This window comes from Fukomys damarensis, unplaced genomic scaffold, assembly GCF_012274545.1.
Source record: "Fukomys damarensis isolate Sample0158 unplaced genomic scaffold, DMR_v1.0_HiC HiC_scaffold_18, whole genome shotgun sequence".
In the NCBI taxonomy this organism is placed as follows: domain Eukaryota; kingdom Metazoa; phylum Chordata; class Mammalia; order Rodentia; family Bathyergidae; genus Fukomys; species Fukomys damarensis.
Genome location: NW_022900930.1, coordinates 50,787,160 through 50,812,013, shown reverse-complemented (window position 1 = coordinate 50,812,013; position 24,854 = coordinate 50,787,160). Strand labels below are relative to the sequence as shown.

The window sequence follows — 24,854 nt, the reverse complement described above, 5'->3', positions numbered from 1 at the left end:
TCCCAGCATCACTGGACCATTGAGGTCCTAGCTGTGGCCAGGGGCCAAAATGGAGCCATGTCTCGAAATGCCATAGCTGACTTGTAGGCAGGAGAACTAGGCCTGATGAAATGATTTTTCCCCAAAATTAGGAAGAGGTGCTCCCAATGGCAGTCTTCCTTGGCTGTCACAGTCGGTCAGGTGGTCCTTGTGTCCTCCACTAGCCAGGTCCAGTGCCTCGCATGGTGTCTTGCTGTGTAGTGATCTGTGGTTTTCCAAGCACTTTGCTGAATTCAGCAGCGCTGGGTGTGTGACAGCAAGCAGGGCCGATGAGAGACGAACTTCAGGGCAACTCTGGTGCCATCTTAAGGAAGCTCAGATCCCATCTGGTTGGGGATGGGTGAGCCAGGGAGCTGTGTGCAGTGTCTGCAAATTCAAATCCCAGGTTAAGGAGGGGCGCAGACTTGAAGTGGGACTACCAACTACCAACGCAGACCTGTTTAAAAGAGAATGACTTTTTGTTTGGGTGTAGAACAGAAGACCTGGATATCCTTAGAGTCACTCTCGGGGAACCGATGTCAGATCTCTGGTCTCAGGCCCAGCGCCTGTGTACCGGGCAGTGTGCTGTGTGGCAGTGAGACGGCTCGGCCCACACAGCGCGGTGCCGTGTGCCGGTCGCATTCCCTAGACCTCAGCTTCATTGCTGTCACACGGTAATGTAGGTCTCTGCCTCACGGGGTTTTGTAGCAATTGGCTGTTTCCTGGAACGTGTCTCGGAGAGTTTGTCAAAGAATAAGAAAGAACTCAGAAAGTAGTGTTTCTGCCTCCCTAAGCTGGGACATCGAGTTACACAAGCAGAATCCTAGGAGCCAGACTCACTGGCACCTTCACTGTAGAAATGGAACTGGGAGGGAAAGCGAGACGCCGTGCTAATGGGACCTCTGGCCTTTATCCGGTGCCTTCCTCGGAGCAGGCCCCGGGCTCACGGGGCTTCCACTTCCCGCCAGGCTTTCTGCTGGGCAGATGCGCGGCAGTTTACACCTGCAGATGCTAAGCGCCAGACAGCCCAGGCCTGCCCTTACCCTGCCTTGTCATTTGGCCTTGGGGGACACCTCCTCTAGGGACAGTGGAGGTGACCCGGCATTGTGGCAGGATTTGGCAGATGGGGCTGTCTGTGGTTGTTTCTGAGACTTCTCCAGGTGACTGCGCAGATGAGAGAACCCTAAAACAGGCTACACTGAGATGGTTTATACTGAAGCCGCAGTCAGTCATGCATCCTGGCCCAGTCCACGGGATCTGCAGCTGTGGATGTTCACAGAACTGAATTAGTGACAGAGCGATCTGTCACCTTTGGCTAGTCTTGTTGATCCAGCTTCCAAGTCACACACGCATGTGCCGCCTGTGGCACGTCATCTGCAGGAATAGCTCACACTCATGCGTCTTGTCCCAGGCGCCTCCCCGGAGCAGACCTGTGTCCTCTCTTCCTGGTGAGTGAGGGCTGCACCGTGGCACGGGTGGCAGGGGACTTGGGTCTGTCCTGCACCGCTGCTCCAGTCCTCAGCCCGTGGTCTGGCGGCCAGCACAAGGCCCTCCTCTATGCGTCGTTTTGGTTTCTCCTGGGAGCAGGTGACAGTGCTGACAATGATGGAGCCACAGAGCAGACAGCAGCTATCCTGAGAGCTGAACTGACGGGAGAGAGACTGGCAGGAGAGAAGCATCCAAGGAGAAGTTTACAAGGCCTGGGACCCTCAGGAGGAAGCAAGGAACCAAAGAAAGAGAAGAACATGGCTTTTATCTTAGGGAGAATGAAGGGAGGAGGCGGTGGAAAAGTAAATAATGCCAGCTGGGAGCTGAGTGGGCAAGAATCCCTTAACAGGTCTGTGTGTAGAGAACTTCCTGAGCTGCGGCCTCCCGGGAGAACCTTCCCCGTACTGTCACAGGGAGGGCCAAGCCCCTCACCTGGGAGTTTCCTCCCTCACCTTCAGCAAGAAAGTGGAGGAGATTCCCCTGTGCCTCTGGCTTCCGCTGTCTTTCCAGGGCTGTCAGCTCCAGGTGATCCTCAGGCCAAAGCAGCACGTTGTAGGGGAGCAAGGCCCACTCCCTTCGGTGCCTACCCATGACTGTTGAGAAACCAAGGAAATGTGTCAGACAGCTACAACAGAGGCTGGCACCCAGGAGCTGCTACATGTTATGAAATAAAGGCTGAAATGTAGATCGGGCTGACCAAGGGTTTGGGAGGGTGTCCTTGAAGAGCTGCGAAGCTGAGCCCTCCATTCAGCCTCCCTGAGAAGGGATAACTCGTGTCCAGGCACAGTGAGCAGCAAGAGCAGCAGAGGCTGCTGGGCCAGAGTGGCCAGAGCAGGAGGGAGAGGGCCCCAGATCTGGCTGTGGGTAAGAGCAGGGGCTGCGTCGTGCACAGGCATCCTGGGGACCGGTGAAGAAGTTTAACCCTGTGCTCCAAGTAACAGGAATCTGCTGGAGGTTTTTAGGGTTGCTTATGTGCAGACATTGTGCTGAACCAAAGGAGCCAGACCGTATCTGTCAGTGCTGTCTGGAGACACAGAACCTGCAGAGCCTGTGTTGGTCACTTTCCTGTCACTGGGACAAAATACCCGACACCCGGTACAGCTTAGAGGAGGAGAGGTTTATTCGGCTCATGGTTCCAAAGGGCTCCATCCTTGTTAACTGGCTCAGGCAGACATGCGTGGTGGAACGGCCTGGGGAGGAAAGCTGCTCGCCTCATGGCAGTGCAGAGCAGAGAGGGATGGCAGTGGGGAGCAGATGCAGCCTCCAGGGCTCCCCGTGCCCGCGCCTGCCACTCAGCGGCCAGAGCCCCACGGCTGAACACGCAAGACCTAGGGGACATTTTAGATCTAAACCCTGACTAGAGAGACTCAGTGAGGGGTGGCTCTTCTCATAGTGGAGGCTGAGAAGTCCCGATGCCCGTCACCTGCTAGCTGGAGACCAGGAAAGCGAGTGGCACGCACACCTGAGACTGGCGTAGTCTCTGCGCTCTACTGCACCGTGTCACTTAAAAGGAAAACAGGGCGGCGCTGCGGGAATCGCTGTGAGGCCCCAGCTGGAAGCTGTGCGCCCAGTGTAGCGTTACTGGGGTGTGGCTGGGAGGATGATGGAGGAATTTCCAGTGACCTTCGGGAGGAGAACCCACTAGGCTTGCTGGTGAGTTGTGTGGAGCAGGAGAAGGAGAGAAAGGTGTCCAGGGTGAGCGCAGGCAGCTGGTGTGCGTCAGCTGGCTTCCGGCGCTGAGCTTCTGAGAGTACCGTGAAGTGTGCCAGGTTGGACTCCAGGCTGCACTGCCTGCTCCGGGACCTACAGGTTAACCCTCTCGGCACTGTCTTCTCCACAGAGTGTCCGGGAGTGAGTTACTAACATGTGCGTGTTAGAGGTGAGGCTGAGTGACCGTTAGGTGTTACTCGGTGGGTGAGCGGGGCTGAGAGGAGAGCATGTGCTGCGCACTAGACGTCTGGGGTCCCTGCACCCAGCGCGAGGGAGCAGGCGGGCTCAGCAGGGCCAGCACAGAGGAGGCTGCTGGGAGAGCTGCCGGAGCAGTGTAGGGTGGGGAGGGGCCCCGGAAGCCAGGATGGGGAGCATGGTCAGTGGGGTGTGGCGCCTGCAGACACTTCACATTCAAGGGCACTGGGTGTGGTCTGGGCTTTCCTGGGCACATCTGGACGGGCCTGTGAGGAAGTCTGAGTGGAGTAAAATGTGGGTGTCATCGGCAGTGGGGGCCTCTGTAGGCCCTGAGGTGGGTGGGATCGCCAAGGGGTGGGTGAGTGGAGGGAGTAAAGGAACAGGGTGGATCCCAGGGGCCCAGAGGAGGGGAGAACCAGGCAGAGGAAGCAACCATTGATGCAGAGAGAATGCCAGAGGCAGGTGAATGGAGCGCAGGATTCAGGGAGGACCGTGGGCATCTGTAGTGTGTGGTCCTCGGGGCTTTGGCAGGACAATCCTGAGTGCCAGCAGAGACCTGCACCCCAGGAGTAAGGGCTGGGCACTGGCTGTGGTTTTCTCCCAGCAGGCACGGCCAGGATCTGGCAGAGGAGGCAGAGGAGGGGGATGTGTTGAGATAGCAGTTGAGGGTGTTATTCACTCCTGAGAAGCAGGAGGAAAGCCTGGGCCAGTGCCAGGAGTCCAGAGGGATGTGGCTCCACCCAGGTGGCCGGCTGTCATGGACTGCCACCTGCAGGGGCAGGGGAGCGGTGTGTGCACGGGTGCTGGTCCTGGAGTACCTGGGAAGTGTCTTTCTGTGACCTTCCTGCCCCCAGGGTGATAGGAATTGGGGGCAGGAGGTCTGTGAGGGCCCGGGCTGTGGGCTGCAGGCACCCTGTGGGTGACAGGCGACCCGGTGAGCTTCTGCTGACCCTGGGAGAGGCATAAGGCTCTTGGGGCCCTGATCTCAGCCCCTCTGAGCACAGGAAGCAGGTGACGCCACTGGCTTCCAGGTGGGCTTGCTGGCTCGCTCTCTCTGGAGTGCCCCCACCCCATCCCATCTCCTGCTCTGTTCCTCGTTAGATTGTCCATCCTTTGCCGCAGGTCTTCCGTTCCCGACCTCAGCCCCTGCTCCCTCCTCCTGCAGCGTACGCCTTCCAGCCTGGAGGCTTCTTGCCCTGCTCCTGTCAGGGTGCCGGCTCACCCAGGCGTCTCACTGCACCGCCAGGTGCCAGGTACCTGCCTGTCAGCCGTCACTGACAAGCCCTGAAGTGCTGCCTGCCGCTCACACCCCGCCATCCGACTGTTGGTCCGAGCCCACAGGACTGAGGCGCCTGTCTCCTTCCCACCCTGTAAAGTGACGGCCTCTGCTCGTGCTTCATTCCAGCTTGGCCGCCATGAAGTCTCCTTGGTCTCCTGTCCACGTCGTGTCTGACCTGGAACGCTCAGGGGGAACAGGCTGTGTCCTCCCCGGTAGCCTGAGAACCAAGCGGAGGAAGGAGTGAGTTAGCCAGTAGGAGAGTGGGCAGGGCGCTCTCCCCCAGGAGCAGGAGACCCCTGCAGTGCTGGCCGTGCTGAGGAGAGGCAGGAGGGCAGCGTCCGTGACACGTGGGTACCCCACCTGGAGCTGTCTCGGCGTTCCATGTGGAAGATTAAAGGGCCACCCCATGGGCGTCGGCAGGGATGGGCACAGACTCCAGGCAGATGAAGGGAGCCACCTCTGCTGCTGGGGGAGTCCTGCATTCACCTTCCTGTTACCAGGTAAAGAAAAGAAACAAGGAATCCCAGAGCCTCCCTCCTGCCTGGACGTGCAGGTGCCATCCGCCCTTCCTGCCTGGCTGAGCCCCCGCCCCACATGCCACTACCCCAGATCCCCTCGCCCGCTAGGACGCAGGTCCTGGCATGGCCCTCAGCCGATGCTGCCGCAGGGGAGTGTCCTAGGGAGAGTCCTCCCAGCAAGCTCCCGGAGGAACAAACTCAAGGATGCCCTTGAAAGGACAAGGGGATGTGGACAATGTAAAGGCTAAAAACCGTAGCTCTCACTCGTTCTTTGCATCCTAAATTAACAGCAGGGCAGACATTTTCATGAGTCTGCGAGTGTAGCACATATTTCAGTGTGGCCACCTTGGCAGAGCTCTTGTCACCTCCCAGGATACTGTGGGTGCCGTGAGGAACGGGGTGAACCCCGGATGGGCAGAGTGTGTGGGAGGGCATCGTGGGCACTGCACTGGAAGGGACCCCAGCACGGGCCAGGTGGCTGAACGGCATGGCCAGCGAAACCGACCAGGCTACATTCGTGAATACCTGCCACAGAGCAGGGCGTGATCGCCTGTGCTGAAGGTCGTGCATCAGCAGCGTGACCACACTAAATCCTCAGCTGTAATCTGCGATGCCAGCCGGGAGAGCCTCATGTACATCAAACCGGGACGCCCTGATTCCGATTCCCACTGTCCCAGCCACTTCCTCATCGCTGAGACGCAGTACCTGACACCTGCAGCTTCAAGGTGAGGTTCACTTTGTCTGAAAGTGACTGGCAGGAGGGAGTGGCCGAGCGTCTGACAGAGAGCCGCTCACATCACGGTGGCCGGGAGGCAAAATGAGAGAGGTGTGGGAGGGAGGTGCATCTGTCCAGGCCACGCCACCGCTTCCAGCCAGGCCCTGCTCCTAACCACATCCAGTCACCTTCCAAACATGAGGCTGTGGGGGGCCTTTTAGATATGAACCGCAACCCCCAGCAGTGTTTCCTGTGCTACTAGACAAAGAAATCAAGAACTCCGTGGTGAAAGCTACGAGCTGCCAGGCTTTACAAAACACATCGATGTATTATTGCTAAACTGTGCGAAGACTCATTCAGATAAGAGGCCTGGTGTGGCCTACTGCATGCTGGGACATGGATTTGGCTCGCTGCTTCAGCTGAGGAGCAGAGCTGTGGGTAGGCCAGGACTGCGGGACCCAAAGCCTCGTGGAGCCTCTTCAGTCCCATGGCAAGTGTTTGCTGGAGGACTCTGCTGTCCTGGAAGGTCTGCATCTCCACATGTGCACGACTCACACGTGGGAGCTGAGTGAGCAGGGAGATCCCAAGGGTGAGCTCTGCTGGGGAAAGCACTTGCTCTCACCGAAATCCAAAGTCCTTGGCTAGAGTCAGTGAACCATCGACCCTGGGGCTTTGTTTCCTGGCCTTGGATAAAGATCTGGGATTCCTTGGAGCTAGGAGCATGGGGCATTCTGTTGTGTGTATGCTTGTGAAGACAGTCTTCCTTGACTGACCTCCAGGTGAACAGGTGTGCAGGGTCAGCAGAACCCTCCGGATCAGTGTCTCTTCCTATGGAGGCACAAACACAGGCAGCATTTTCAAAGCAAACTGCTGTCTCTTGTGTCTCTCTAGGATGGTCCTCATCCTCTACCAGCAAGGGCTGGAAAACTCACGGAAGAGGACACTTTCCACCTCCCACAGCTGCCTCCTATCTGAAGACCACCTGTGTCACCACTAGCGGGCACAGGAGGCAGAGACCCCTGAGCTCTGCCCGGAAGCCTCCGGCCTCCCCTGTCCTGCCACACGCGTTTAGAGCAGCTTGAGTCCAGCGCCTCCGGAAAATTCAACTCACTCCCTTCTCCTCCCCGACTTTTCTGGGTTACTGGGGAAAGTTCACTTCCCTTCCCACTCACTGGTTGCCTTCAAGCTATTTCATGGCTCCATAATGCTGGTCTGCTGGTCTGTAGCACACCGGGAATTGTGCCTCTGCAGGGGCCCTGCCTCCCCCCAGGAGCCGGGTGCTTGAGATTATCCTTGGAACTGAGTATAGCACAGAGTCTTTAGAGTTGTGCTTTTAATTTTGTTCTTTTATTTTTTCATCATTTTTAGCTGAAACCCCCACCTTTTTTTTTTTTTTTTTTTTTTTTTTTTTTTTTAAAAAAAAATTTTTTTTTTTTTTTTTTTTTTTTTTTTAAGACAGGGTCTCACTGTGTAATGAGAGTGATCTAGAACTCACTACGTAGCTCAGGCTACATACTCTCGAACTCACAGCGATCCTGCCTCAGCCTCCCGAGTGCTGGGATTACAGGCGTGCGCCACCACGCCCGGCCACCTTAGCTGAAACTCTTTAAGTCTGTGCAGAAGAGCTGGGTCATCTCTGTGGCCCCCTCAAGTGATAGCAGACCTGACCCCACGCTGGCCATCCAGTTAGCACCTCCCCCATCCCGAGACCCCCACAGGTCTGGCCCCTGTGCTGCTTTTGGGGGGCAGGACTGTAAGGTTTGAAATGGAATTATTGTGTAGAGCAGACTGCTGAGTTGCTGCGACAGGGAGACTGAGGAGGCGAGAAGATAACCCACAGGGAGGCCCTCAGGACCCGCGCGTGTGCGGCCTTCTCCCCTGAGGTGACCATGGGGAAGGGGGCTCCCAGCACTCTGCCTCCTGTGTTGCCCGCAGCCTTGGGGTTCTGAGCTGGGTACAAGAGCGGTGAGTCGGCGGGGCTGCTGAGGAGAGGGTGGCGGTCCGCACCCCGGGGTCAGGGCGAGGCCTTCTCAGCCCAAACTGGCCCCACCTGTCCTTGGGGGCCCTGGGTGTGTCCTGCCGCCCTCTGTGTCCTCTTTCCAGAGGCAGAAAGCGCTGGCCACCAGGTTGTCCTTGTGTGCACCAGGACGGCGTCCACAGGGCACGTCCCGGCCGTTTTGATTTTAGAAACGGAGTCCAGCATTGCCCTTCAGCATCCTCGCTTACCCAGCAAAGCAGTGTGCGTGCAGCCCCACCTGAGGTGAGGGTGAAGCGGGTTCTGCAGTGCGGTGCCGCCTCTGACTTCACACGGAATGAAGGGGTGAAGACAGAGTTTGGGTTCACGACTCGTGGGGGCCTGTGTGAGTCAGTGACTCGGGGGAGCCTGGCAGACAGCAGGGTCCTGGAACTCGGAGGAGGGAAGAATGGTGCAGTGCGGAATTGGGTCTGAAGTCACACTCTGCCTGGGTTTAGAGTGACGGCCTTCCACTCTTCCTTAGGTGATCGAGGGACCACAACTGGATCGGATAAAAGGGTAGTTAGCTTGGAGTGGAGGCTCACACCCGTAATCCCAGCGTTCTGGGAGGCTGAAGCAGGAGGATCACCAGTGTGAGCCCAGCCCAAGCAATTTAGCAAAATCCTGTCATAAAATAAAAGTGAAAAAAGGGCTGGGACAAAAACTCAGTGCACAGACTCTGGGTTCAGTCTTCAGACTGTGGCAGGGAATGGGGGCCTTGCATCCTGTTTCTCAGACGCCTGCTGTCTGCCACTTCCGTAGTAACTCCGGGAAACTCTCCTCTCTCCCCGACCTCCCGTCCCTGGACTGGCGCAGGAGTGGGGCTGAGCGTTGTGCGCTCTCCCTGTGCCCTGGGCTTGCTGCACTCCTCAGACCCATCTGGCCATAGCCATGGAGCCCAGGCCCCCAGGATGGAGGGCGGGTCCGAGAGCTCGATGTGAGCTGATGGTGTCAGAGCTCCCCGCAGTCTATTTGACAGCTGTTACTTGATGTTTTGTTTTACAATTTGTAATAATTCAAAGGCAAACACGTGCTGCTCCCTGTAAACCTGGCGAGTTTCATTCATGGCCACTTTGGAAAGCATCCGTTTGAGTCATCTGTGTCATTCTGGTCTCTCTCTCCCCAGAAGAGGCAGTGAGCCCTGCCACCCGCTGTCCTGCCAGAGAGTGCGGCCTGTCCCCTGCCCCTGTGACTTTCCCTTCTGTGTGCCCACAGGTCTGCCGGCTCCAGCGCCACTTGTCCCCTGGGCAGTACCGCGGAACCCTCTTTGCCGACCACCCCCCGATGTTCATCTCCGCAGCCAGCAGCCCCCCCAGGGCCAAGCTGCGTGAGCTGGTCCTCCTCTGTGGGGGCCGGGTCAGCCCGGGGCCACGCCACGCCAGCGTTTTCATCGGGCCGTACCATGGAAAGAGGAGGGCCGCTGTCCAGCACCTGTCGGAGAAGTGGGTCCTAGGTAGGAAACAGGCGCCAGCGGAGTGGGGGCTGGAGAGGCGGAGGGGGCCGAGGGGTTGGCATCAGATTGCGGTAGCGGCCCAGGGTCGGGATGGGCTCCGTGTCCACCTCCGTGTGGCTGTGAGAACCCACCCCTCCGTCTGCTGACAGGGTTTGCACAGGCACTCGGCCGGCTCAGGAGGGAGGGAAGCCGAGCTGCCCCAGGGCTCAGTGCCTGTGCCTGAGGCTGAGGTGTGGGGCGCAGGATGGTGAGGGAACCCCTGACCCTGGCTCACAGGAACACAGCCCTCCATGCCCTTCTGCAGCATCGTCCTGTCTCCCTCTGGCTAATACGCCCGCCTGCCCCCACACCCCTGCACCTCTGCCATCCAGACACCCCTTCTGTGGACACCAGTCAGCTGGCATCTGAGTGACCTCGTCTTACCCTAAGTGCAGCCACCACAGGCCGCTTCTCCAGCTGCTGTCACACCTGCGGCTTGGGGCTTCAGCACATAATGTTTGGGGGGACACAGCCAGCTCTAACAGTGAGACACCGCTTTCAGCACCTTTGGTCAGATCCTCCCCTGAGACCTGTGACCTTCCGTTTGCTCCCTCCCGCCTTCGCAGCCTCTGTCCCCTGCTCTCCTTCTGCTTTCTTCCTCAGGCTCCCCTCCACGTGCTCCCTGTGTCCGGCCTCCTGGCTTTGCTCATCCCGACTCTAGTCGTACGCTTAGCAGATCAGCAGGCATCAGGCTGAGTTCCAGTCGCAAGGACCACAGATGCTCTCTGGATAGCCTCGAGATGATTGGTGGTCATCCATCATGCATTTTTAGAGCATGACAATCCAAAGTAATTTTTCTCTGTCTGGGACAGAGTGATTTCTTTTGCCTGGAAACTAACGTTTTTAGCTCAGCCCAAAAGCCAAGAGGCTATTTACTCTTCTAAAGGCTCAGCACATCGCCTTCCTCAGCCCATGTTCCTCACAGAGGCCCTGGTTTTGTTTTCCGAAAGGGAATGCATCACAGTGACACAGCTGCAGACCAGAGCTTTCACAGCTGCCCCGGTGGAGCTGTGTGCGTGACTGGGGGCAGCAGTGGAGCCGGGAATCACAGGCAGAGGCCCAGGAGTCCGGGCTTAGTGTGTCCAGTCGGGTGGCTGGGGCCTCAGTAGGGCCTCGGCTCAGCTCCTCGGGTGTTGTGCGGCCGCTTCCCCTGGGGGCCGACGGTAGACGGTGACTCCCTGCCCTCCCTGAGCTTTACACAGCATGAGGCCCTGCAGAATTCTTTGCCTTTCAGGACTGAGCTGTAGCCCAGCTTCTGTCTCTCTCCTCTCCCCTAACTGACGTCCTGTTTCTAATCTGTCACTGCCCACAGCACCTGCGAGTGCCCTTGGCAGCATCCGGACATTGTGTGGAGGGCGGGCCCTGGCTCCCTGGCACCCCCATGCACGGGCCGCCAGCCTGGACCAGGCCTTTTCCACACCTAGCACCGGACGTTCCCCTGGGCGCTGAGACCCAGCCCAGTGTCCCAATGTATGCTCAGGACCGGGGTTGTCTGGGCACATGCAGTCCCACTTGGCCTGCAAAGCCCTGGGGCAGGTGCTGGCTTCCTGTTTCCGCCTGCTGTGCCCTGGGCAGCGCCTGACACTGAGCACCCCCAGCGGTAGTGTTCGCGTACAGGTGGGACTGCCACTCCTGACACGGACAGAGCAAGGCATCTCGGGAAACTTCCTTCCCATTGTCCTCAGTTTAATAAATACTTCTCTAGGGAGTAGTTTGTTCTCAAAATGTGGTAAGATCGAAACTAAGAATGTAACTTTTTTTAAGTTATTTTGTAATGAGTTATGAAAGGCAGTACTCATAATTTATAAATTAAACTTATTCCAGCTGGAATATCAGCTGCTGTATGGGGCCAGACCCCTGGGAGTCCTTTTCTGTTAATTATTAGTTTATTACACGTGTGCAGTATGACATATTCACATCCCTTGTGGGAAGTGGGTGCGTGTACATGACACGTCTGAATTCCGGTTTTCATCCCTTATCACCCCATCCACTGTGGAAATCGGTGTGGAGATACCTCATAAAACCCAGGACCAGAAATTCCATTTGACCCAGCCGATCCGCTCCCGGGTGCTCCCGTCAGAGTCAAAGGTCCTACTGCAGATGGTCACGAACCCGTGCCCGTGTGTCCACTGGCAGGTGAGTGGGTGAGAGAGGTGACGTTTGCGCACCGTGGAGTGCTGCTCTGCACATGGCAGGATAGACTTGAGTCGTTTGGAGGTAAAGGGCCACCTTGACCGCAGCGCTACGTGCAGTAAATCAGACACCCAAGCCTAAATATCACGTGGATTCTCTAGTATGAGCAACCCAGAGTGAAAGGGCAAAATAAAAGATAACAGGAAGTGGGGCAATAGATTTTCCTCAGGGGAGAAGGGACCCCTGGAGGCTTCAGAGTAGTTTGGATAAAATACTTAAACCTCTTAAAGGTAATTTATCGTATCCCCTTGTAGGTTTGGAAGTTACCATCCCAAGTGAAAACTCTAGGTTTTTCTTTAAAGTAGCTCTATCTTTATCCTGCCGTTGATGGCTTTGTTCCGTGATTGCTGGAAAGGCAGCAGTGCCAAGAAGTCCCCCGTCCCGGGGTGCCAGCGTCCGGGATAAGCCCTCTCCCACTCTGTCACTGGCTGCAGCGGGGAAGGCTGCGGTCATCAGAGCTCACCCTGCTCCAGAGGGTCCCTTCCAGCCCCAGCCTGGGCGACCCAGGCACTTGGCCAGCTGGGCCTTCTGAAGGCCACTGTGTGTGCCTGGTGGGGACAGGAGCACTGCAGGAGGTTGTGGAGCCCCAGCTCACTCCCTCGCCCCACGAGGGTGTCCTGGCAGCCCGGGCTGGCCGGTCACCAGTGCTCCCTGGAGCCCGCCTTCCCTGAAACACGCTGCGCTCCAGCCAAGAATCTTGGTGAATCATCCAACCAGAAGGCGAGCTGGGACTTTCGGGAGAGAACACTCTGGAGGATGCTTGCATATGTCTGAAGATAAATAGGAAAGCAAGAACGGAGTTCCCCACACTGGGAGCTAAAACCTCACCTTTACCTGGTGCCGTGATCGCCTGTGTGTTTGATGGCGTGTCTCACCTTGGATTTCCCGCAGCGCTCCCACAGAAGAAGTCCCCGTCCCGTGCGGGGAGTGGCACCACAGGTCTGTGACTCGGCGCTGCGGTCGTTTCTTTGCCCACTGTCAGTTCTCTTTGGTCTTTGGTGAGACATTGTCCCAACCTCGGGTGCTGCTTTATCGTCTGGGCTACGTCCAAGAGGTCAGGCGTACATTTGAGCCGTGGTGGGCACATAACAGTGTTCTCGACGGGGCTGCCAGAGACAGATCAGCTGGGCCTTGGTGTGATTTCCATTCATCTCTCAGAGCCCTGACGTGACTGTCCACACCCAGTCTGCAGGACAAAGATCCCTGACAGCGTGCAGGCCCTCGTCACACTGCCCGTTAATTGTGGCGCCGTGCGGGGCAAGGCCTTTTGGAGGCCCACAGCCTTGGCCCCACGGTGACGTGGATGAGGAAAGCTCGTTCGAGGTCACTGCAGTCCACGGTTCCGTCACACACACAGCGGGTGAGGGCAGGAGCCTCCTGCTCCCTGAGCTGCCCTTGCTCCTCGCCCGGGATCAGGACCCCCAGACCGGAGTCACTGCCCTGCAGACTGTGTGAAGGGTTCCCTCTGCTTTGAGTTATCCTCAGAACAAGTGAAAACTACCAAGACAGAAATAATGGAATCACAACTTTTGGACTTGGGAATTTCAGTATCTAATGTTTATAGGCTGAAAATGTATTTTAGTATAAGCTTTGGAAAGCTGTGGAAAGGAAGTGTCTGGCTCAACTTTAAGCTGTCTCCATCGGTCACTACAGCCCCATGGGTCTCTCTGAAAGGGCTAAGCTGCAAGGCCCCGAAGCCCCTTTGTTACATGTGCACCAGCAGAGCCTGAGCGGAGGTGCACGGTGAGCACCAGCTAAAGGCAGGCCCGCCAGCCGGAGACGTGAGGCAGAGCTGCTCCTCCGCCAGCCAGAGGCCCGGGTCAGCTCAGACCGAGGGTCGTCAGCTCGGCACACTCTGCACGAGGCCTTGGGAATTCAGTCCTGGCTTGGGGAGTCACACAGGTTCTGGCTAGGAGAGGGTGCTCAGGTGTTGACCTGCTGCCCTCCGCCCAGGGCTCCAGAAGGTTATTAGTAGAGAAGAAACGTCAAGCTCAGCCTCCGGGTGGCGTGCTGCGAGGGTCAGGCTGCCTTTGCTTGTGGACCTGATGAATTGCAGCCCCAGAGTGTGTTGGACGTCAGACCCTCAGTGCTGTTACTGGGCAGTGGGCAGTTAGTGTTGGACACTGCAGAAGGGAGTGGTGGGGCTCGTGCTTCGGGCTGAGTTGTGTCCCCCGGGTCCCAGACTACGGCCCGATGTGGAAACAGGGCCTTTGACGCAGTGGACAAGGCCCAGTGAGGCCCCATCTCACCAGAGGCTGCTTTTCAGATAAGAAGGAGCAGACATGGGTGGCACGCACAGGGGAAGGGGCACAGGAGGCTGCGTTGCCTCAGGAGCCTGTTGCTTACACAGCCCTGCCTGGGAGCCTGGTTCCCACAGCCTCGCTGCCTGCAGCTCCCGTGCATCCAGCTCACCTGAGCCGCCTCAGAGGGCCGGAGCTGAGCAGCCTGCTTCTGAGCCAAGGCCACACAGGAAATTACTGGAGACTTGGAATTCCAAAATGTGAAAGGTGAGACCTGGGCTGGGGTGCTGCTCTCTGTGCTGCACTCGCTGTTGACTCTGAGCCCCGTCTCCGGTGTGCTCCAGCTCTGCCTGTCAGACCCGAGTCCTGCAGGCCGAGATGCACCCCGGCTCGGGCAACCTGGACCCCCCCAGCTTACAGGAAGCAGAAGGAGCTGAATGCAACTGTCTTATTTCAAACAGTTTTTCTTTGGCTTTTATGCTTGAAACAGAATAAATGCATCGAAGTAAAGTAACGCTGAACAGTGCAGGAGGGAAGAAACTAAAGACACTGACAATATTAGCAAAATGTTGTTAATTTGTTTTGTTTTTTGAGACAGGGTGTTGCGCTGTAGCCCAGGCTGGCCTGGAACTTGTGGCGATCCTCTTGCCTCAGCCTCCCAAGTTCTGGGATTACAGGCCTGCACCACCACACCTGGCTAAATATTAACAAAGTTGAGGCAAAGAAATCAAGAGGCCTCACAATAGCAAAAGCTGAGGGTGGAGGGTCCTGCATAGTAGAATTAGGAGGGATCCTGAAAAAGGAAGGAGGGGAAAGTGCAGTGCGCGCGTTCGTGCTGATGAATTTGAGAACAGGTAGGAAGGATAAATGTTAGAAAACATTTCCAAAATCGATTCAAAGAATGGAAAATCTAAACAACTTCAACCATTAAAAAAAAAAGTGGTCTACAAACTCTGAGCTGAAATCCTTCCTCCTTTAACTTTGGGTGCTGGGTATTTTGTTTCAGCAATGAGAGAAGAGTAAGACACTTAGAAAGCTGCCGGGAAGTGAAAAGTAAGACCCTGGCACCCCTCGCTGAGAGCTGCACTGGAACTCAAACCTGAGTGAGGACGAGGGGCTGGAGCTGTGGGGCTGGCGGAGGCCCAGGGCCAGGAGCAGCCATGGGCCAGGATGGCCGGAGCCCGGCAGAGAGGACAGAGGGCCGGAGCTGAGGCAGAAGCAGCGGGGATGGCGGGGGTCTCATGGGTGTTTTGAAACAGTATCAGGGAGAACACAACAACACTGGGTTCCGACAATGCACAGGGCGGTTAAGTGAGAGGCCAGTTCCGGTCCAGCTGCACGGCTGATCTGAGAGGTCAGGTGTGGCCAGAGAACGGAAGGCGATGCCTGGACCCGAATCTGACCCCAGAAGAATGGGAGGCTGTGCACAGGACGGGACAGAGCTGAAGGAGTGCGCCAGACTGGCCCAGTCTGCGGAAGGGGAGCCCAGCACCCAGAGGGGTCTGCTCGGGTTCTCTGGTGACCCTCATGACCTGCTGGCGGGTCCCTGGGTGGGAAGGCCCCGCCTGAGTGTCCCCGTCCCCCGACGCTGTGCAAACTTCATCCCGCAGTGAAGCAGAGGCACGGGCCACTGGTTCCCTGGACAGAGAAAAAGCCCCCTCTGCGTCCTGGAGCACTGCACTCCTGAGCTTGCTGTTGGCCGAGAGAGTTAGTTCAAGACAGCGACCTGCCCTCTGTGCTGTACAGAATCCGGCTGGCAGCAGTCGCCCTGCCTGGCAAGAGGCCCCCAGAGCGCGGCTAGGAAACTTCAGCTCCTGTGTAAATGCGCACCGAGACACGTTAAGTAATGTTTGTTCTAAAAGAGAAGAGTGTTCCCTCCTCCGGGTTAGTCCGCGGAGTTTGTGTGTGTGGCTCAGCCCGTGTTTGTGTCTCTTTCCACCGGTCACATTTTATTGGGTGTGTAGGGTCGTTCCTGTGAGGCCGCCTCCGACGCCTGGCGGATGGGATGGGAGAGCCCATCTTCCTGGGTGTCCGCACGGGGCAGCGCTCCCTGGGCCTGGCTCTCCTCTGCCTCCCAGCCCGGGGGCAGGCTGCACACTGCCTAGAGGCGCCGGTGTTTCAGTTTCTTGTCTAGGCCTCAGGTTTAATTTCAGTGTTGGCTCTTTGTAATAAATCAGGGTCGGGGCTGCAGTTTGGGCGCTCATCTCTAAAAGGTTAGCCATGGCTGCTATCACCCAGCCCCAGGTGAGCGAGTATTTCTGTAAAACCGATTCCTAGGAGAGCAGTCACTGTGCCTGGGCAAGCACACTTTTCACTGCCGCTCACACAGCCACACCAGTCCGCGCTCATAGCTGCTGCCCGGCGCCCCCTTCCCCACACCCTCGGCACTGGACATGGCCCTCTTTGCAGTGGTTGATCCCGAGTTAAAGCAGATGATCTCATTATGTTGTTTGCAATCCCCTGGTGACTAAGTTACTGATGAGCATGGAAACCCTGGGCAGGGATTTATATTTCATGAGCTGCCTATCTCTATCCCTTGCCTGTTTTTAAATGGCCTTTCTCACATTGTTTCACAGCAGTAGTGATAAGATTTGCACGCTAATCACATTATGCATGTTGTAAAATTCTTTAATTTTGTTGGTGATGCCTTCGGTTTTACTGAAGTTTCATTTTTTCTGTTTGTTGTGAAATCAGCTACCTCGCTTCTCCATGGTGTGTAAGATTACTGCCTTTTGCTAAGGAAGGCCTCTCTCACCCCTAGATTTTAAAATAGCTTCCTAAGTGTCCTGTGTTGCTTTTTTTTTTTTTTTTGGTACCGAGAATCAAACTCAGGTCCTTGCACTTGTGGCTTGCAAGGCAGGTGGTGGAACCGCTGAGCTACATCCCCAACCCAGTATTGCTTTATGAATGTTTAGAGCTCTAAGCTACTGCAGTTTATTATGTATCATCCGATGTGAGGAGAGGATCATGTCATTAGTTAGACCGCTCATCTCTTTCCTCTGATTCATAGTGCCCCTCTGAACCGTCTTGGGACCCCCTGTGTGTGGGCGTGCATCTGGCCGTCCCCTCCATCTGTCTTTTCTGCACTGATCACGCCCAGTTGTGCATCTGCAGCCAGGGGACAGTGCTGTGCAGAGTCCACACTGTCGGGTTCTCTCAGTCTTCCTCCTTTTCAAAGCTGCCCTCCTCCTGGGTGTTTCCTTTTTCATATAAATTTTAGAATATATGCGTCCATCTTTTTTGAAGTTTGAAATTTTTGGATTACACTGAATTTTGGACTCAGTAGGAAAGAGGATCATTTATTCTGCCTTTTTTACTTTGAAACATGGCATCCTGTCAGAAGTTTATGATTGAACTCACAAAGTTTTACAGCCTGGAAGACTGGATGACTGAATTACTTTATAAACTGGGTACAGGAAATGACTCTTTATCTCTGGCTCAAACCTAGGCTCAATTAAGCAAAATATCCATGTAATTTGAGTCCAAAGAAAAGAGAAAAATGTCTTTTGACAGAAGTTTGCACAAGAAAAGGCAAATCACAAACTGAAAGAAAACATAGCATGCATCACAAATAAAGGACTAATATTAAAATATAAATCATTAAAATACATACATATATATATATGTATATATATATATATATATCATAATACCTACCTCACTGTCGTGGAGAGACGCCAGTGGTGTGTATTTCTAACAGTAATTATTATAATGATAGTATCTACAATATCACTCATTACGAGGTAGTCATGTCCATGTACACATACATATACATGCATTTTACATATGTGTTAGAGTCACTTCCTAAGTCCATGTGAGGGTCCCTGCCCAACTCAGACCCCATATGGAAGTGGATTTGTATTGCAAAGGAAACAGTTCAATTCTGATATTATTTCGTGAGCTGTTTTCCACTTTTTCTCTATTCATAGCATAAACCCTTTTTTCCTTGCTCGTCAGTGTGGCCTCATTGGGTCCTTCAGGGACCACTGCATCATTTCTGTTGTGTGACTGCAGTGTGACCAGTGAGGGCTGCAGTCAGGAGGCAGGAGCTGCATCCGCTGCATTTCCAGGCAGGCACAGGTCTCCTCAGGCAGCGTCCCTGCCCTGAGGAGAGGGCGAGGGCTGGGTGTCACTGGCTGCCAAGCACCAGGCTTCAGAACTCATCAGCCTGGCCTCTTCACCTGGAGCACAACAGACCAAATCCAGGAAGGGAGCCTGTGCAGTCCACATAAAGACCTAGCTGGCAGCAAGGCCAGCACAGCCAGGCCCTGTGGCCGGCTCAAACCTGTGTTAACGTTCACACGCTCCCTTGTACCAGGCAGCACTTGCAGTGGCTGAGACAGCATCCGGGTCTCTTGAGGTAGGTGAGACCCCTCCCCCCCCCCGGCTGGCAGAAGGCTCTGCCACGATAAAATGTCCCCATCTCTGACCGGATGGACATGCAGCTATGAGCCCTGGAACTCTGGCCAATGTGGCAGGGACTGGCTGCTTGATTCTACCTTCAAAAGCTGTCTGTGTGCCGTCAGGACGTGCAGGCCTTCTGACAATGAAGCACCGCTTAAGATGCAGTTTTGTGCACTCGGGAACAGGTTGTCACTCCGTGACTGGGCTGTAGCTGGCTGTCATAATGCCACCCGCCTTTCTCTGTCCCCAGATTCCATCATGAAGCACAAAGTCTGTGCCTTTGAAAGCTACCTGCTTCGTGGGAGCACTGTGGCCGGCACTCGGGGCTCGGAGCCTGGAGAGGAGACACCGGCCCGGAATGACCCTGCCCGCAGCCCGGCCTGAGAGGCTGCAGCTTCAGAGCCCTCTGCTCGGAGTCCAGATGGAGGCCAGGCTCTTTCCCCAGGATGCCACTGTTTGAATCTCAGTCCTGGTCACGGCTGGGGTCACAGCATCTTTGTCATTTGTCATTAGTGCACTATTCTCCCAAATAAAGACGGGATTCCCTTGAACTGTTTTGTCACTGGGAGCACTTGAAGCCCCTAAGCTTCCTGGCTCAGAATGAAATCTCTGGCAACACATGGAGTACCAGGTGTGAAGAGCATTCGGGTCACACTCCGCACCTGGGGTTCACACCTGAGTACCCCAGGAAGGCAGGCGTGGGCTGTCCTAGGACGATGTCCTGTGCCAGCTTGGGGGGCCAGGTGTGCAGAGCTTCGCCAGTAAGGGACGGAGCCCGTGCTCGTGGGGCAGAACCCGTACACCTTGGGACAGCGCTGCCTCCTGCAGGACGGAGACCCGCTGAGGTTCTCTCCCTTCCTGGGTTCTCCGCTGCGATCCCTCCGGGAGCAGTGTGCTTCCAGGTGGTCCTGCAGGATGCTCGTCTCCGGGCACCGCTGAGCTCGGAGCCTCGCAGCCCTCAGGTGTCCGAAAGCATCGCAGCTCCTGCCACACCAGTGCTCCCTCGAGGCTGTGCTCCCTGCACTCGCTCCGGCTGGGGACACAGCAGACACCGCCCTGCCTCAGCCCCAGCCCCAGCGGCCAGGACCTCCCCTAAACACTAAACATCTCCCGCACCAGGCTTGGCCGGGCTGCACACTCTCCACGTCGCGCAGGCCACCTCGCTGCAGCTCCCCAGAGTCCCGTGCATCTCTTCCAGTGGGCCTGCGCCCAAAGCCAGAACTCTGCTTTGTTTGTTTGTTTTTAACTTTGAAAGATATGAGGCTCTCCCCACATGTATTCAAGATAAATCAGAGATTCCACCCAGAGAAAAAGGCAAGGGAAATTAAAAGCATACAGAATGGAAGTAAAACAGTATTCACAGACCACACATTATATAAAAGATTATAAAAAATCAAAGAAAAAAACCACTAGAACTCAAATTTAGCAAGATTACAGTGTACAAAATCAATATACAGAACTAACTGGGTAATTCTATGTATTACCAATAAGCAGTTTGAAGTTAAGTTGAGAACACAGTTCCTTTTTTAATAACAATACAAAGGAATAACTGGAGAAACAAGTGCTCAGCCTATAAACGAAACTATGAAATGCTGCTCATAGAAACTGAAGACCTAAGTAACTTCAAGGGTTAGAAGACGTGTTAGTTACTTTGCTCTCCTTGCTGAGTCGGAATACCGGACACGCAAAGTTAAGAAGGAAAGGCTTATCTGGCTCACAGCTTGTAGAGGTTTCTGTCCATAGTCGGCTGCCTCCAAGGCAGAGGCATCCAGAGGAGAAACAGAGCCAGGAGGTAGCAGAACAACAAGAGTCCTTCTGCCCCTTTATCTTATTCAGACTACTTAGGGCGAGTAGCACCCATGCCCTTAATCCTCATGGCTTGGGCCCAGCCCCACCGTGAGTCACTCACAGAGTCTGGATCCAGCCACCTCCAGAATGACCACAAGGCCGGGGATTTAGCTCAGTGGTTCCACCGCCTGCCTCAGAATGACCACAAGAGGAAGCTTGGGGGACACTGGACACTGACTGTCACAGAGAGCAGTGCTAACTAATGTGGCAGCTCTTGAGTTAATCTGCACATTCAGGAGCCCATAACAGCAAAGTCCCAGGTGGCTTTTTATAGTATTCAAAAAGCTGATGCTAAAATTTATGTGAAAATGCAAAGCCTCTTGTAGACAAAACATTTTTAAAAGGAACAAAATTATAAATTTGACAAAGCCTACTAAAACTACAGCATTCAGAAATGTGATAAAAATGGACATGTGGATCAGGAAACCCAGGAAGGAATGCAGACACAAATCCTCTCATTTGGGATCTGACTTCCAGCAAAGGTGCCAAGGCAGTCAGTGTTGTAGAATATTGTTTTCAACAACTGGTTCTGGAGAAAGAAAATGATGAAAATTTCAGACACACTTAGCTAGCAGAGAAGGTGCACACCTGTCATCCCAGCTATTCAGGAGGCTGAGTCAGGAGAATCACTGGTTTGACACGGTTTTAAAGAAAGAAAGAAAATAGGCCCTTGGGTCCTTATCTCACACCACACATAAAAAGGTACTGAAATGGACCAAAAACCTGACTCAGTGTTTCTCACCTCAGCCCACTCCTTTTGGACAGGAACAGTGTCCGGCACATGTGCTGGGTGCCGCAGTGACTTTATCCACATCGGATGACCGTAGCACACCCCACCGGGAGTGTCGGCCTGAGAGCTAAAGTGACAGCGTCTGGGAGACAGTGTGGCAGGACATCGGGCTCAATTCACAAAACGAGTTTTAAAAGTCAGCATGGGGACACTCATTTTTCCGAATAAACCACGGAGAGAAGAGAGAAGATGCCTGCAAGTCATCTATCTGATGAAGAGTCTATCCAGATTATTATGCTCACTGATAAGAGAAGCAAGGACTACAAGAAAATACACGACTGGCCGACAGCACCAGCCCAGCATGTGCAAAGGTGTTTGACATCATTAGGCATTGGGGAAATGCAAAGGTTAAAATGCACACTGAAATCTGGGACGCTGAGACAGGAGTATCACAAGTTCCAGCCTAACCAGGGCAGCTGATTAGCTTAGTGAGACTCTTAAGGTCTTAAAAAATAAATCTAAAGGGCTGGACAGGTAGTTCAGTGAGAAGGCCCTGGGTTCAATTTCTAGTACAGAGAAAAAGCATCGTGAGCGAGATACCTATATTCCTGCAAGGATGAGCAGGGTAGAAAGAAAGAAACTTTCACGCATCACTGGTCTGCCTGCAAAATGATACAATCATTCTGAAAAGCAGACAGTTTCTTTAAAAATTAAACACGTTTCCATATGACCAGCAACTTCATTCCTAGGTGTGAACAAACAGCGTTGTCTACGCCACAGCCCGGATGCAGGTGCTCATGGCAGCATTGTGAGTACGGCCATTTTCACTATGTTGGTTCTTCCTCTCCAGGAGCAGGGGATATCTTTCCATCTTCTTATATCCTCTTTGATCTCTTTTTCAGAATGCTGTAGTTTTCAGTGTAGAGGTCTTTTGCTTCTTTTGTTAATTGATTCCCAGATACTTCATTTTTTGGATGCTGTTGTGAAAGGAATTGTTTCCCTAACTTCTCTCTCAGTGAGTCTGTTATTTGTGTACAAGAAGGCTATTGATTTTGGGGTATCCAGACCTTGTATCCAGCTACTCTGCTAAAAGTGTCAATTAAGTCTAGAAGTCTTTTGGTGGAGTTTTTTGGGTCTTCAATGTAGAGTATCATGTCCGCAAATAATGACAGTTCAATTTCTTCCTTTCCTGTCTTTATTGCTTCAATTTCTTTGTCTTGTCTAACTGCTGTGGCTGATGTTTCCAGAACTATGTCAAAGAGGAGTGGTGGTAGTGGGCATCCTTGTCTTGTTCCTGACTTTAACGTGAAGGTTCTCAGTTTTTGGCCATTTAATGTGATGTCGCTGCTGGTTTTTCATGGACAGCCATGGCAGCATTGTTTATGGCCCCAGTTAAACACCCGTCAGCTGCTAAGTGGGCAAACAAGGTGTGATGCAGCTGTGCCGCGAAGGCTGCTCGGGAGCGAGCGGGACTGAACTCTGGGTGGCGATAACACAGGAGTGATTCTCAGACACGTGGGAGCACACGGATGTGGGGGTGCGTACCCCTAATCCCAGCTCCTCAGAGCTGAGGCCAAGGGATCGCGAGTTCAAGGCCAGCCTAGGGAGACCCTGTCCCCAGTGCAAAGGCCCTGGGCTCCCTCCCCAGTGTGGGCAGGGAAGGGGACGCGAAGCCACAGCCCAGAAACCACACATTGCGTGGTTCCACTCTGGTAACATTTCAACAGTGTGCAAGGCTACAGAGGCAGAGGAGATCAGTGGACTCCTCCAGCTGAGGTAGGGGTGCAAATAACAGTGTTGGGGTGAGGGCGGTCCTTCGGCTGGACTGCACTGCACAGCTGTGTGCGCGTACTGAGCAGCGCACTGGCGCAGCCTTGTAGAATGGAAAAGTACGCATCGACGAAGCTGCAGGCACAGGCAGCCTCCAAGCCAAGCCTCTGGGACTCGAACCCAGAACTTCCTCTTAGGTGGCTCCAGGGCAGCTCGCTGGCCCCTTCCCCCTCCAGCTGTGAGCTCCTTTCAGCCAGGTCTGGTTTGTGGCTCTGTGCCGGGGCATTTGTCCAACACCCGTGAGGCCCTGGGTTCTTGGCCTCTCCTTTCAAACCAAGGCCAGGTTTGTCTTAAGCAGCCCTGGCCATGGACAAGGCATGGCAGGGCCAGGGAGCCTGGCTGATTCTGCCTGGCCCCAGGCCCCATGGCTGGTCCTGCTCCAGAACCCCTGCCAGGTCGGCTGGGCCCTAGTTCTATCTGCAGTGCAACCCAAGCCGTTGGTCCCCGATCTGTGAACAAAAGGCACAGTGGGTATTTTGTTTGGTTGGTTGGTTTTTAGAGACAGGGTCTCACTATGTAGCTGAGACTGACCTGGAGCTCACTATGTAGCCGAGGCTGGTCTCGAACTCACAGTGTCTTCGTGCCTCAGCCTCCCAGTGCTGGGATTACAGGCGTGCGCCACCACGCCCGGCTCACAATGGGTATTTAAATAAAAGTAAAAGGTGTCCTCACTCACTCTCCCCCCACCCAGGCTTCAAATCCACGCATCCTGTGTTCTTACCACTTTCCAAGGCAGCTCTGGAAGTCCTTTTTCATGAGCATCTTTCTCTTGACTGCTTCCTTGTCTTGAATCAGTTGAAATGGTTTACAGAGATTTCTGTCAAAAGAGAACAAAACCACCAGGCGTGGTGATACACACCTGTAATCCCAGCACTCGGGAGGCTGAGGCAGGAGGATCGCTGTGAGTTCGAGACCAGCCTGGGCTACACAGTGAGGGCCAGGTCAGCCTCAACTACATAGTGAGACACTGTCTCACAAAACCTTGCCGTGTCTTCTCAGCCACTTTACTCACAGGCTGTCGCAGCATCTGCCTTCTGCTCCTCCCCAACGTCAGCATGGATCCAGGACATCGAGGCAGCCAGGATGGTGCAACTGAAGACACCCGAAAGATGCCTTCCAGGGCTGCCTCAGGAAGTGTGGGGCGTTAAGGGGCTGCGTGGCACTGTGCCTTTTACCGTAACATTCATTCTGTCTGGTCGCAGCACGCACGAGGAGTCCTGAAGCCTTGCCTTTCCTGACCCGACCCCAGCCCCTGTCTCAGCTGGGCCTCTGGACTGCATCAGTGCAGCCGCCCAGGGGACCACTGGACAGGTGAGGGGTCAGCAGCAGCCACGTGGCTCCCGCAGCCGAGCAGCCGTGGGAAGGGAACACTAACAGAGACAAATGGCCGCTGTCAGGTCTCCCCGGGTCAAGATTGCCTCTAACCCATTTATAAGGCTCCTGGTTTTCGGAGTGTGTGGATCCTGGGGCCGTGTGTTGTGCTCTGATGCACAGGGGGTCGCACAGGGTCACACACAGGTGCTGTCCAGCTCTAGTGCCGGCACAGGACCCGAGCGTGGTTCGGTGTCCCCAGGGCTCCCTGTCGGCGCGTGGTCCCGCACTCGGAAGGAGGTGACTGTCCAAAGTGGACTGGCGGGCGGTGAGGTGGCCGCTGCACCTCGGAGAGATGGGGGAGGCTCTGGCCAGGAGCAGGTCTGCCTCGAGTGCCACCTGCAGGACGTCCTGCCTAGGGCCCAGCAGGGCTGCGCCCGCCTGTGCCCTCTGGAACTGGGGCCAGGGAGCCGCTCCTCTTAAAAGGACCAGGCCTGAGGACAGTGCACTGAGGCGATGCCGCGTGGAAATGTCGAAGGGCTAACGCACAACCAGATTTGTGTTTCCGCGAGACCTCTGTGCCCACGCGGCCCTTCCCGCACAGTCGCAGCGCTTCCGGGAAGCCGTGGCTGCCGTTTGCGGTGCGCAGCCTCGGAGCACAAAGCCTCTGTAGGTGTCGCGGCTGGAGAAGCGAAGGTGCGGAGCCCACGGGTCTGGGCTGCTCTTGGGAAACCCCAGGAGGGCCGAGGGCTCCCCGGGGTGACCCCAGAGGTGCGGAGAAGCAGTGCCCGGCCCACTCCTCGCTCCCGGACAGAGAAGCTCAGAACCTCGGAGCTGATGAGCAGCGACTAAGGGGAAATCCGGACCTG

The 24,854-nt window shown here is 55.1% G+C and overlaps 1 protein-coding gene across 6 annotated transcripts in view; it reads left to right on the top strand.

Moving 5' to 3' along the window:
• Positions 1-24,854, top strand: part of Mcph1 (microcephalin 1) — a 199,245-nt gene that overhangs the window by 153,215 nt on the left and 21,176 nt on the right. For 2 of the 6 annotated variants that reach the window (XM_033765540.1, XM_033765543.1), the window contains 3 exons: positions 9,153-9,390; positions 10,033-11,565; positions 18,517-18,593. In XM_033765540.1, the coding sequence (XP_033621431.1) occupies positions 9,153-9,390; positions 10,033-10,208 (414 nt within the window). In that variant the 3' untranslated portion in view covers positions 10,209-11,565; positions 18,517-18,593. Of the gene's footprint in view, positions 1-9,152; positions 9,391-10,032; positions 11,566-15,472; positions 15,870-18,516; positions 21,216-21,593; positions 21,653-24,854 lie in introns of those variants that run through there. The other 4 variants (XM_033765542.1, XM_033765541.1, XM_019206955.2 and 1 more) reach the window with 4 other exon arrangements.